The 12,935-nt window shown below is 46.3% G+C and overlaps 1 protein-coding gene across 1 annotated transcript; it reads left to right on the top strand.

Annotated features, from left to right (window-relative positions):
* The first annotated feature begins 9,280 nt into the window (after positions 1–9,280).
* PAQR8 (progestin and adipoQ receptor family member 8) lies at positions 9,281–12,552 on the top strand. The gene has a single exon (XM_029244436.1). The coding sequence runs from the start codon at positions 9,602–9,604 to the stop codon at positions 10,664–10,666; it is 1,065 nt and encodes a 354-aa protein (XP_029100269.1). The 5' UTR covers positions 9,281–9,601; the 3' UTR covers positions 10,667–12,552.
* The last annotated feature ends 383 nt before the right edge of the window (positions 12,553–12,935 follow it).

Below are 12,935 nucleotides of genomic sequence, written 5' to 3'. Positions count from 1 at the left end.
GTGCCTCTACCTTAGGGCTGATTCGGTTTAGAGCTGTGAATAAATCACTTCGATTCTCTGTGTCTTGGGGCGGGGGAGTTCAGGATTAACACGTACACACTACTATATATAAAATAGATAACCAACAAGGACCTACTGTTAGCACAGGGAACTATATTTAATATCTTCTAATAACCTATAATGGAAAAAATCTGAAAAAGTATATATGTATGTATAACAGAATCACTTTGCTGTACACCTGAAACTAACACAACATTGTAAATCAACTATACTTCGATAAAAATTATTTTTTAAAAATTAAAAATGCAAATTTTTATATACATAAAAAGATAATAGTGGAAACTCAAAAAAATTCTCCATGCCTCAGTTATTCTCACAATTAAGTAACACAAACATAGATTTTTTTAATGCCTTGAGTGACTTCCTTGTACAACTCAATGAATTTCACAATTTAATGTAAAGAAGGCACACGTACAACCAGCTATATCATAAGGCTAAGGGGATATAACAGGTTGTGATTAATTCTGCTTGAGTCTTGCTAAACTTGCTTGCTAAACTTCACAGAGGAGGTTACAGCTGAGCCTGGATTTGAGAGAGAAGCAGGGTTTGCCAGGCGTAGAGGGGTACTTGGCGATGCAAAGTGTGTGGCTTGTTCAGGGAACCAGGACAGTCTGTTCTGCTTTTTTCTATGCAATGAGAATAAAAAACTAGGTCTCCTAACTCCTGCTCCAATGTTCTTTTACTTTAGTTTTCTTCTGCCTCAATGTTCTTTTACTTTAGTTTTCTTCTGCCTGGCCTCCCTTCCCTGCATCTTTGCTTAGGCATTCTTGGGCACAAAAGTACCAATGATAGGAGGAAATAGACTAAAAGTCATCTGGTGATTGGAAATCCGGTGAACAATTTAAATATTGTTATGGATACCTCCCAAGTGGATGAACTACACCCAGATAAACAACATCCAAGTCAGATGTTGTTTCCTGTTGAAAAATCCCTAACATGTTCCTTGTCTAAAATCTCACCAGTTTTACCTTTAGAAGCAAAGAGGGCCAAAGGAGAGTCTTCTTTCACTCTGTTTTTGAACAATCATCCATTGACACATTCTGGGCCACCTTTCCTCTGATAATTGCTGATAGGAGGAATAAAGGATGGGTAAGTCCGTGTTTCTGTCTCAGGGAACTTGCAACCCAGGAGGGCTCTCTGCACACACAGCAGGGAAGTAGCACGTAAGTGCAGACGTTCTGCTAACCGAAACGTGTGGAGTATAGGTAGGTAAGCACTCTGGGAGGAAAGAAATTAAGATGACCTGGAGAAAACTTCATGGCCAATGTGGGATTGAACTAAGGCCTTGAGGCTGTCTAAAGAGAAACTGAGAATGAAGCGACCTGCTTGATTCTTGGTAGCAAATAAAAAGCCGAGGTCTTGGGACCACCAGGAGAGTGTACAGCATTAGCTGCAAAAGGGTTAACGTTGAATTGCTAGGAAACGCTGAACTCCTTACACAGCGCACCAACCCGGCTTTCCTTGGTTATCAGATTCTTCTATGGAAAGTACATTTCCAGTATTGATTTCCTGCCAATGGCAATCTGTGGCTCTCTTCGGAGTTCACCTGGGCTGGCCCGGGTCCCAGCAGGTTTGCCGATAGGTGATGAAGCTTCCTACAGGCGAGAGGCTGCATAGCTGAAGCCAGACCATGCCGAATGAAGCCAGTGGTTACACTCTTGTGGAAAGTCCTGGGACGCTTCCTGTCCCCAGGCTTTAATTAACAGGCCGTTCTGACATCAGAGCTTACCTTTACCCAAACAAGCAGTCTCTGAAGGAAAAGAATCACCACACCAGCCAGCCTGGCCATTGACCTTAGACTACTCAATGCATTCTAAACTGTTCCCAGCTCCTCCAAATTCTCCCGCTAGTATTAAACACAGATACTACTTACTGCATGTGGGTGGTGCATTCTGGGTCTGTAGTGATGCGTTTTGAAAATAGTACCTGCTCAAGTGAGGAGGTGAGCTGAGATGTGGGAAGGATGGGAAGTAACAAAAAAGAAAATACAAGGAATCCCAGCTAAGAGTTCCAACTGGAGAAAGAGAAAAATCCCCAGGGCAGAGCAGCAAATTATAAGGCTGTCTTTTCTTTCTCCTGTCCATGTTAGGCGGAGCCACAGAGGAAGAGGTTCAGAGGTGGAGGGGTCACTGAGCCCAGGTGACATGTGTTCCTGGCACACTGGCACACAGGTGTGCCTCGCCTTTTTTATAGGCAGGGTTCAGCAGCGCCAGGTGCCCACAAGGTGGGGGATTGACTCCCTTCTTAACTCTGTTTGGGTTTGTGCGCTGCGGGAAAAGTCTTACGACAATATTGCATATACTGGTTTTCCCAAGCTAAGAGAACATGATTGCTGCCTTACCAGCAGATGTTACACATTTTTTTCCCCTTTAACCCCCCCCGCCCCTAGCCCCATGACCATTAGCTTACATCCGTGGTGGCAAGTATAGCTAGGTTACTCCTGCGGACAAAAGATGTTGCCTGCCATTCCAGTAAATAGTGAATGTTGTCCAGCATCAAGCCCTCATCCACTGCAGCTGCCCCTGCGGTGAGCCCTGAGGGAAATTCAGGGTGGAGAAAAACTGGATACTGACCCTACATAGTTAAGATGCATATCAGAGGAATAATTTCAATGAGCCCAGACTCTTGCATCTGCCCATACATAGAAAAGCGCTAAAATCATTAACTTGAGATGTCTGTTTTTCGAGATTAGCAGTGATCTTGCGATGTTCTACTACATGTTGTTGTTTTTCCAACAGAAACTCCTATATATCCAGGCTCCTCCCTCACCTCTTTGGAGCAGATCCTCAGAGTATGTGAGAGGCTGACTCCTGGCCTATAGTCCTCAGTAAGGTCCCCGAATAAAACATAATTCTCAACTTTTAGGTTGTGTGTTTTTTCTCTAGTTGACACTCCTGACAATAACTTTATTACATGATCTGCTAACTAGTTGAGCTCAAAATCCACAGAATAATACAAATAAGTATGTATTCCTTTATAATGCTGGGGTGTTTTGGCAGGTGGGGGGGAGGATGTACTAATTAACTGTACTAATTAATCGTTTTACCAGTTTTTACAGATTTCTGTCAAATATTCCTATTTGTTGAATAGCAGTAACTTCATTTACAAAAGTAGTAAATATTCATCGTCAAAAGTATTATAACAATAGTATCGACTCCAGATGAAAAGTAAAATTCCCGTCATCCCACCACTTAGCAATATCTCTATCAATGTTTTGATTATTTTCAGTTCCATACTTTTTCTGTGCCATAGGTATATCTTTACAAAAATGGGATGCATACTTTTAATTTGCTTCTTCCTTGTACTAATGTCTTTCATTCATGTATTTATTCAGCAAATCTTTGTTGAGCATCTACTATGTGCTGGTCAGTCACTGTTCTAAGCGTCGGGGAGACTGCAGTGAGAAACAGAGCACACGTTTATGTCCTGTGTATCTCTCTATAACAATAAGTGTAATATATCTACATAATTATTTTAATGGGTGTGTAGTATCCTATTGTACAGATTTTATCATCATTAAATCAGATCTCCCATTTTTGGATGTTGAAATGCTGTTTGTGTTTTAGGTTTTCTTAAATATGGAGTGGATATGCATTAACGGTTGGTGGATCTGAATCCATGTTAAAATTGTATCCGCTCAAAATAGGATTCTGCCGCTCTTTAAAATATGACTTTATAAACAGTGGTAGGATACTTGGCAGATGTGGCTGCAAAGATCAGTGTGGGCCCAGCAGCCTCTCACTTGATGGATGACTGAGGGGGTCCTGGGGTTGTCTGAGGCCACTGCAAGTCCACCTCTGTCTCTGGTCAGACCAGAGGCTGCTCACAGCAGGGTTCCAGGCCTTATAAATGGGCATCAAGCTGGCATTTTGGCTTCTGTTCCTTCTCAGCCATTTATGGCTTTGCAGCATTGTGGGAGGCTGGGCTTCTGTGGATTCTGGAAGCGTTTCTCTGCCGTCTTTGATGGAAATTGCTGCTCTTTTGTTCTCTGTCCAGCAACCAGCAGGCCACCTTCCTGACATCTGCATGAGGCCGTGACACAAAGTGATGTCACAGGATCTGTTTGTTGGTGACTTCAGCACACTGCTGGATCTTCAGCACGAAGCAAAACATAGTCCAGATGAATTATAGAATTTCTTAGCATTAGAACGTATAGAGATGATACCCTCAGTTTTATGGACAAAGACACAAGTGTAGAGAAGTTGAGTGGTTTGCCTAAAATCCCATAGTCAGTGGTAGAGCTGGAACTGCTAATTCCTCATCCAGGGCTTCTCCAGGGAATCAGCTATTCCAAGTTTGTGGTCAGTTCCCATAGGGCCCTTGTAATAGATCAGGGAACACCATTGCTTTAGAGTCCTCTATTTGGCCTCCAGATAAAATGTCATCAGTACCAAACTATGTCCGTTTTGCAAACATGGAGCTTTTCGTTTTTTTAGACGGCATACTCTAGGTGTAAAACTATTAGCATTATTAATAGTTTTAAAGGAGGACCTGAGATAAAACTTTAAGATTGGACCCCTAAATAGTCCAAGGCATGATGTAACATTTTATAACACTTTCTTGTGAATGTTAACTGAATTCATGGTGTAGACGTTGTTGTACTCAAGAAATAAAACTTTTAATTCCAATCCCATTATAATCTAAATCTAATTAAAGCTCTTAATAAAGCAGTTGGAAGAATCCCAGAAATGTAACCAAAAACATTCAATTCCTTTTCAATTTTCAAAGATTGCATTAAAATCAATTATAAGGTAGAAAAAATATATATATTTATTACTGAATTATAACCCTTCTGTGCGTTCTTTAGTTCAAATATTGCTGGTACTTTAATGTGCATGGTTTGCCTTTTCAAAGCATCATTCAGCTACTGCCCATTTTATTATTATCCACTCTTTATTTCCTGAGAGGTAGAGAGACAGGAAATCATCTCCCACCCACCCTTGTTTATGAGGAAAATGACCCTGAGTAGCTGAATGTCTTGGGCATGGCCACATAGCTCATTGTGTAGAGCAAATATTAACAGCCAGACTTCCCGACTTGCAAACCATTATTTCTTTTTGTCCCTTAACCTGGCAGAACAGAAGGAAATTGGTGCCATACGTCTGGGCCTAAAGAACTATTTGTTCAGTAAATCGTGATTAGGTGTATGATTATTTTATATGCCACATATCATCTTAGACATAGGAACTCGCATGCCACACAGCCCCTGCCCTTAAAGCAGCCGGGTGTGGTGGGAAGTGAGCTCATCACCGAGGGTCAGGGCCCCAGGAGAGAAGTGTGATGGGGAGGCAAGGCCAGGGTAGGTGGTGCACCCTCATCCAGCCTGGGGTTAGGAAAGCCCACAGGCAGAGCTGGCGCCTGGGCAGAGTGTTGATGAGCTGGGGTTGCTGGAGCCGCCCTTGTGTGCAGAAGCATACAGGGGAGATAGAGAGTGTTGTACCTTTGAAAAACTCCCAGTGTTATGATCCAAGCCATCCAAGTGGCCTGGGTGTGGGCTCTGGGAAAGGAGGCTGGAATAGGACCTGGGAAGGAGGTCTACAGAAGGGCCTGTTTGCACGGGCTGAGAGTTTGTGTGGTAAACAATGGTGCGCTCTTGAGGGACTTTGGGGAGGGGAGTAGTGATCAGTCTCCGCTTTTAAACTATCACCGTGAAGTGGTTTGGAGACCAGAGGGCGGGTTTGGGGATATGAGGTGGGGGAACCATCTCTTGAGGAAGAAAGGTCAGTTATGAGACCGCTGTTTTCCTCATCAACACAAGTTCATCTTGAAGGCCCAAATCAAGGGGGAGCGGTAGAAATGGAAAGGACAAGTGGATTCCAGAAACGTTGAGATAAAATCAACAGGCCTCCATGACTGATCAGAGGTAGGGACAGGTCAAGTCTGGGCTGAAGGAGGAGGCTGAAGAGGTTGAGTTTGAAATGCCCGTGGGATATTCAGTTGGACAAAACCACAGCTGCTGGATATTTGAATCCAAACTCAGGAAAGATCTGGCTGGAGGCATGTATTTGGGGATCCTATGATAACAGGGCCTGGCTGAAGAGAAAGCCTGCGTGCAGCAACTAAGACCCAACACAGCCAAAAATAAATTAATTAATAATTTAAAAAAAAAGAATGTGGATCAACCATAGAGCTTTTTCAGAGCAAGGACTGTCTGCTCAACAATATTCCAGGCTACCAAGGCCACAGAGGAAGAATAAAATAAGACCACCCACCTCAAGCCGCTTACAAGAAGAGTCAAACTTCACGAATCAACAGCCACCACCAGACTGCACGTAACGGAGTGTTAAGTGGAGAGAAATACAAACAGGCCTCTACGGAGCAGAGCTGCTCCTGGGATGATAGGACTTACACATGTGAAGGGGTGAGGGGCGGGCCTTCCAGGAAAGGGGCAGAACACGACCCAGGATGCTACGGCCTCTGTGGGCCCACGAGGAGAAGGGCTGCTGCGGAAGACAGAGGAAGTGAGTGCGGCGGGTGGCGTGGCATTAGCGAAGGGAGTTTAGGTTTGATGTTGCAGAAGGAAGAGGGGAGGTTTCTCATCCGTGGAGGTTTTTTTTTTTGTTTTTTTTTTTTGCGGTACGCGGGCTTCTCACTGCTGTGGCCTCTCCCGTTGCGGAGCACAGGCTCCGGACGCGCAGGCTCAGCGGCCATGGCTCACGGGCCCAGCCGCTCCGCGGCATGTGGGATCTTCCCGTACCGGGGCACGAACCCGTGTCCCCTGCATCGGCAGGCGGACTCTCAACCACTGCGCCACCAGGGAAACCCCATCCCTGGAGATTTTGCTTGTTCAATCCTTATGTCACCTGAGCTCGGGGGACTCTTGCTATAGACCGGTACCTCCTCTCCTGGCTTAAGTGACACCGTCCTCTGTGGTGCCGCCTCTGCTTTCTTCTTCCATCACCCTGTCAACTGTGGCGTCTGTCCCCAGGGTTCCACCATCGGCCCCCTTTTCTGCCTCTGGTACCTCTCACACAGACACTTCTGCCATGTCCTTGGCGGATTCTCAACCACTGCGCCACCAGGGAAGCCCAAGTTAAACATTTGTGAGGGCTGAAATTTGTTGCATACAGATTTGGGTTCTCAGGAGAGGCAAGTCCAAAACCACTTGCTTTCCAGAGCATAATTAAAAAAAAAATACACACACAGTCTTTGCAATTAGATTTCATTAAATTTAGGCTACATGTTAATTTTGTTCAGCTCATAAGATTTCTCAGGATAGGGCTTTCCTGGTGGCACAGTGGTTAGGAATCCACCTGCCAATGCGGGGGACACAGGTTTGAGCCCTGGTCCGGGAAGATCCCACATGCAGTGGAGCAACTAAGCCCGTGCACCACAACTACTGAGCCTGCGCTCCAGAGCCCACGAGCCACAACTACTGAGCCTGTGTGCCACAACTACTGAAGCCTGCATACCTAGAGCCCGTGCTCCGCAACAAGAGCAGCCACTGCAATGAGAAGCCTATGCACCACAACGAAGAGTAGCCCCCGCTCGCCACAACTAGAGAAAGCCTGCGTGCAGCAACGAAGACCCAACACAGCCAAAAATTAATTAATTAATTAATTATAAAAAAAAGATTTCCCAGAATATGCCTTGGTTTTTACCAACCGGATTGATGACTCATTTGACCTTGAGGTTCAAGTAACTATTGCTTATCTCAGATTTTCAAGTTCCCAGTGAAATTAGTGGGTAATTTAAGATTAGGTGCTCAAGAAATGTAGGCTCTCATTACTAATATCAACATTGATAATTTTTGTATTTCGATATAATACTTCGTACTAAATAAAATACATAAAAAAGCTTTGTATGGATGAAGAGTGCTTTTGTCTTTGCCAGTTCAAGACTATTTGAGACTTGATTTGGAGTGGTTTACAAGATCCCTCATTTAAAGCGCCCTCTTGTGTCATTACAATGATGTGCAACTCTACAATGGATGGCGCCAAGGGACAGAATATAATGTCTAAGTGAAGGGTTGGTCTTCACCAAGATGGTTCCAGCCATTGAAACAGGGGAGGAGCATATGTGACAGAAATGCTGGCTGGTGGGTAAATGTTGTGATAGTAGATTGCAGAAGTCTCTTCTGACTGATTGCATTTTCTCAATAAAATAGGAAGAAGGTTAGGCTGAGTGAGGATGGATGAAGAAGTATAGGAGATTTGAAGAGAGAAAACTACTAGGTTCCACTAGGAAGACATTGGGATAATAGACAATGAATATACAGCTAGATCTTTTCATGTCATTAAATACATTCACAACATATTTCTATTGTTTGCTCACAATTCTGTTTATGGCTTAAATTATGGTTCTATGATTTTTTAAAACCAGTTTCCTATTGTTGAACAAGGAAGTTCTTTCCAATTTCTTACTGTTATAAATAAAATGGAACAGTGTCTCTTGCTATACCGTTCCTTAAAAAAAAAAAAAACTTTTGTACTGATAGAGCCTGTCTGATGATTACATTTTTTTTTATTTGAGCGATTTTTAGTGAGTTTGTGTTGGTAGCTCACTGTGATTTTTTTTTTTTACGTTGGCGGTAGGAGTTTATTAATTAATTAATTTTTGCTGTGTTGGGTCTTCGTTTCCGTGCGAGGGCTTTCTCTAGTTGTGGCAAGCGGGGGCCACTGTTCATCGCGGTGCGCGGGCCTCTCACTATCGCGGCCCCTCTTGTTGCGGAGCACAGGCTCCAGACGCGCAGGCTCAGTAGTTGTGGCACACGGGCCTAGTTGCTCCGCGGCATGTGGGATCCTCCCAGACCAGGGTTCGAACCCGTGTCCCCTGCATTGGCAGGCAGATTCTCAACCACTGCACCACCAGGGAAGCCCCACTGTGATTTTTTAAAAATAATTAATTAATTTATTTTTGGCCATGTCGGGTCTTCATTGCTGCGCACAGGCTTTCTCAACTTGCGGCGAGCGGGGGCTACTCTTTCATTGTGGTGTGCAGGCTTCTTATTGCAGTGGCTTCTCTTGTTGCAGAGCATGGGCTCTAGGCACATGGGTTTCAGTAGTTGTGGCATGTGGGCTCAGTAGTTGTGGCTCATGTGCCCTGGACCGCAGGCTTAGTAGTTGTGGCGTACGGGCTTAGTTGCTCTGCAGCATGTGGGATCTTCCCGGACCAGGGCTTGAACCCGTGTCCCCTGCATTGGCAGGCGGATTCTTAGCCACTGCGCCACCAGGGAAGGCCTGAGGGTTACATTTTAATGTCATCTAGCAAACTCGAAAGTTTTAAAGGTACCCTCACTTACCTTCTAGATGTCATTAAAATGGGGTGACTGACATTCCCATTTTACAAGATGTGACTTTGCCTCACACTGTAGTGAGCAGTAGAGACAAAGTCAGAATGTCAGAGCAGTAAGCGATCTTGGTCCAACTCTATTATTCTACATACGAAAAAAAAAAGGAGGCTCAAAGAAGTTGTCTGCAGTCCCGCCTCCCCAGCTGCACTAGCACACCCATAGTTCCCTCGCTGTCTTTGCTCAGCAGCCCCTCACCGCATCTTTGCCCATTTTACTCTTGTTTCCTGTAGGTTGCATCCCCGTGTAGCCATGACGACTGCCATCCTGGAGCGTCTGAGCACCCTGTCCGTGAGTGGACAGCATCTGCGCCGCCTGCCCAAGATTTTGGAGGATGGGCTGCCCAAGATGCCCGGCACCGTCCTGGAGACTGACGTGCCCCAGCTTTTCCGGGAGCCCTACATCCATGCTGGGTACCGCCCCACCGGCCACGAGTGGCGTTACTACTTCTTCAGCCTCTTCCAGAAACACAACGAGGTGGTCAACGTCTGGACCCACTTGCTGGCGGCTCTGGCCGTCCTCTTGCGGTTCTGGGCCTTTGTGGAGGCCGATGGCCTGCTGTGGACCTCTGCCCACGCCCTGCCCCTGCTCCTCTACGTCCTGTCCTCCATCACTTACCTCACCTTCAGCCTCCTGGCCCACCTGCTGCAGTCCAAGTCCGAGCTCTCCCACTACACCTTCTACTTTGTGGACTATGTGGGCGTGAGCGTTTACCAGTACGGCAGTGCCCTGGTCCACTTCTTCTACACCTCCGACCAGGCCTGGTACGAGCACTTCTGGCTTTTCTTCCTGCCCGCAGCCGCCTTCTGTGGCTGGTTATCTTGCACCGGCTGCTGCTACGCTAAGTACCGGTACCGCAGGCCTTACCCAGTCATGAGGAAGATCTGTCAGGTGGTGCCGGCGGGGCTGGCCTTCATCCTGGACATCAGCCCCGTGGCACATCGCGTGGTTCTGTGCCACCTGTCTGGCTGCCAGGAGCAGGCGGTCTGGTACCACTCCCTGCAGATTGTCTTCTTCCTGGTCAGTGCCTACTTCTTCTCCTGCCCGGTTCCAGAGAAGTACTTCCCGGGTTCCTGTGACATCGTGGGCCACGGGCATCAGATCTTCCACGCCTTTCTGTCTGTCTGCACACTGTCCCAGCTGGAGGCCATCCTCCTAGACTACAGGGGGCGACAGGAGATCTTCCTGCAACGCCACAGCCCCCTGTCCATCTACATGGCCTGCCTCTCCTTCTTCTTCTTGGTCACCTGCAGTGCAGCCACTGCAGCCTTCTTGAGGCAAAAAATCAAGGCCAGACTGACCAAGAAAGATTCTTGAGGCCAGCAGGTGGGGTGCGGTGTGGAGTTGGCCTGATATGATTTGGGGAAAACCTGAATCAGCAGTAGGAGTTGACTTTTTGTTTTTTAGAGCAGGCTTTTAAATGAGTACGTATTTCCAAGGGTGGCTATGGCTATGGCATTAGGAAGCCAAAGGGTCCAAGAGTTTTGCTGTTATTGTTGTGAATGAAAGTATCCCTTTATCCTCTGGGCTGTAGCCTTACGAGACACAGGAAGGGAAGGGACCTTGGCTAAAATTCATCGGACACTGAATTAAGAACCATCTTCATGCCTGAAAATTTAGTAGAATTCCGACTGTGGCCGCCAGGGGCAAGGCCTGGTGTAAAGGGATAATCCAACTGGACTGGAGAAGTTAGGAGGTGGCTAGACCACACTGTATTGAAATGAGCATTCTTCTATGATGCTGGTCTTTGGTAATTGGGTACATTGACCCAAGGACCCGATTTCATTTGGATTTCAGATCGTCCTGGGTGGAGAAGTCAGAATCTTCAAGAAGATTCTGTAAAACCCTCAGACCTCATGAATTACTCGGTTCGTCTCACTTCCGGTCCCTTCTCTGGCCCACTCTAGCACTGACCCTTTTCTCAGGATGATGTCTGCCTGGCTGTTTTCTCCCAAGTGCTGTTCACTCCCATCTGTACCTTGCATGATGATAGAGAGGACGATGAAGCAGTCATACTTCCAGGAAATGCTTGGATCCATGGGGACATTCAGGAAACTTACTCTCATATAATACTAATGGAAACGGTAGTAGAAAATACAGTGCCAAGAGCCATCAGGAGGTCCAGCCAGCAAGCATGGATACCGTTTGGTGTCATGGGACCCTTCTGGTTTATACCTGTGCGTTGCAGGATTACTTGAGATCTATTAGGGCTGCCTTACATGCCAGAAGATCTGGAGCTTTCTCCAGAGCATCTTCTCCAGATTTTGACCAGCATGTTCAAAAAGCCCCTGGTAGCGTGAATTGGTTCTGAGAGTCCCACTAGGGATCTGATTATTTCAAGAGGAACTCAAGGTCCAGCCTCTTAAATAGATGCGGACCCGCATAACTACCCTAGTTCAGGTCCTCGGGGAGGCAGTTGTACCTCAGCTTAGAGCAGCTTAAATTAATCAAGCCCCAGGACAGGCACATGTGTGCATTCATGGTGGATTGGTCCCTGAAGGCTCCTTTGGGTGAGGATGGTGAACTGGGCACCCTGTAGCCAGAATGTTCTGTTTAGGACATAGCTGCCCAGCAGCTTCTATGGGGTAGGGGGGGCTTGCGGTTGATGTGTTCTGGCCACGCAGCCCCCCTGAGGACTGCCTTCTGCACTGATCCAGTGAAGGGGGCTGCATTGGAACCCTCCCCAGAGGCTGTATTTCCTATCAATATAAGGTCTGTTTACTAAAAAGGGAGGTGGGTTTTCATTCCAGTTTGATGAACCTCCTCTCTTCCTAGATTACTTTGTTGTCTTCATATCTTTGTTTTCTTCCTTTCTCTTGAGAGATGTGTAGAGTTTGTGCCTTATAAATGGAAATGTACGAACTTAATACACTTAATACATGGCCTTGTGGAATTTTCAGTTTGGGGTTATAGGGATAAGAAAAAAAGAATTAATTGCCTTCCAAACCATGGATGAAAAAACTTATGAATATCAGAATTGCTTATCCATCAGAAGACTCTTCCAACCTGTATTTTGGAGGGAAAAATTCAACTGAGCCTTTCCTGTAATCTTTATATCAAGAAAGCATATGTCGGGACTTCCCTGGCAGTCCAGCGGTTAAGACACCCTGCTTCCACTGCAGGGGGTGCGGGTTCAATCCCTGGCTGGGGAACTAAGATCCTGCATGCCATGGGGTGGCCAAAAAAAAAAAAAAAAAAAAAAAGCAAGCATATGTCTTGTCAGTTATGTTGTTTTCCTAGATGGATTTCTCCTGGGAATCCTCAAATACCTGAACTTCTGTGCTACCCAAGTGTCTTACACGAGCTTCTGGCATCCAGGCCAAATTCACCGCCAATAAAGTGAGCAACACCAAACCGGTTGAACTGATGAACAAGGGAATGGAAAGTTGTGTCACACAACACTGCAAGTAGAGGGTCAGTTTTTTTTTTTTGCGGTACGCGGGCCCCTCACTGTTGTGGCCTCTCCCGTTGCGGAGCACAGGCTCCGGACGCACAGGCTCAGCGGCCATGGCTTACGGGCCCAGCCGCTCCGCGGCATGTGGGATCTTCCCAGACCAGGGCACGAACCCGTGTCCCCTGCATTGGC

This window comes from Monodon monoceros, unplaced genomic scaffold, assembly GCF_005190385.1.
Source record: "Monodon monoceros isolate NGI ecotype Baffin Bay Population unplaced genomic scaffold, NGI_Narwhal_1 Super_Scaffold_3, whole genome shotgun sequence".
Classification (NCBI taxonomy): Eukaryota; Metazoa; Chordata; class Mammalia; order Artiodactyla; family Monodontidae; genus Monodon; species Monodon monoceros.
The sequence above is the reverse complement of the archived record's forward strand: the minus strand, read 5'-3'. Positions and strand labels throughout refer to the sequence as shown.

What these genes read in the sequence shown, in the direction of transcription:
- PAQR8 (XM_029244436.1), top strand. Translation starts at nt 9,602, where the DNA reads ATGACGACTGCCATCCTGGAGCGTCTGAGCACCCTGTCCGTGAGTGGA.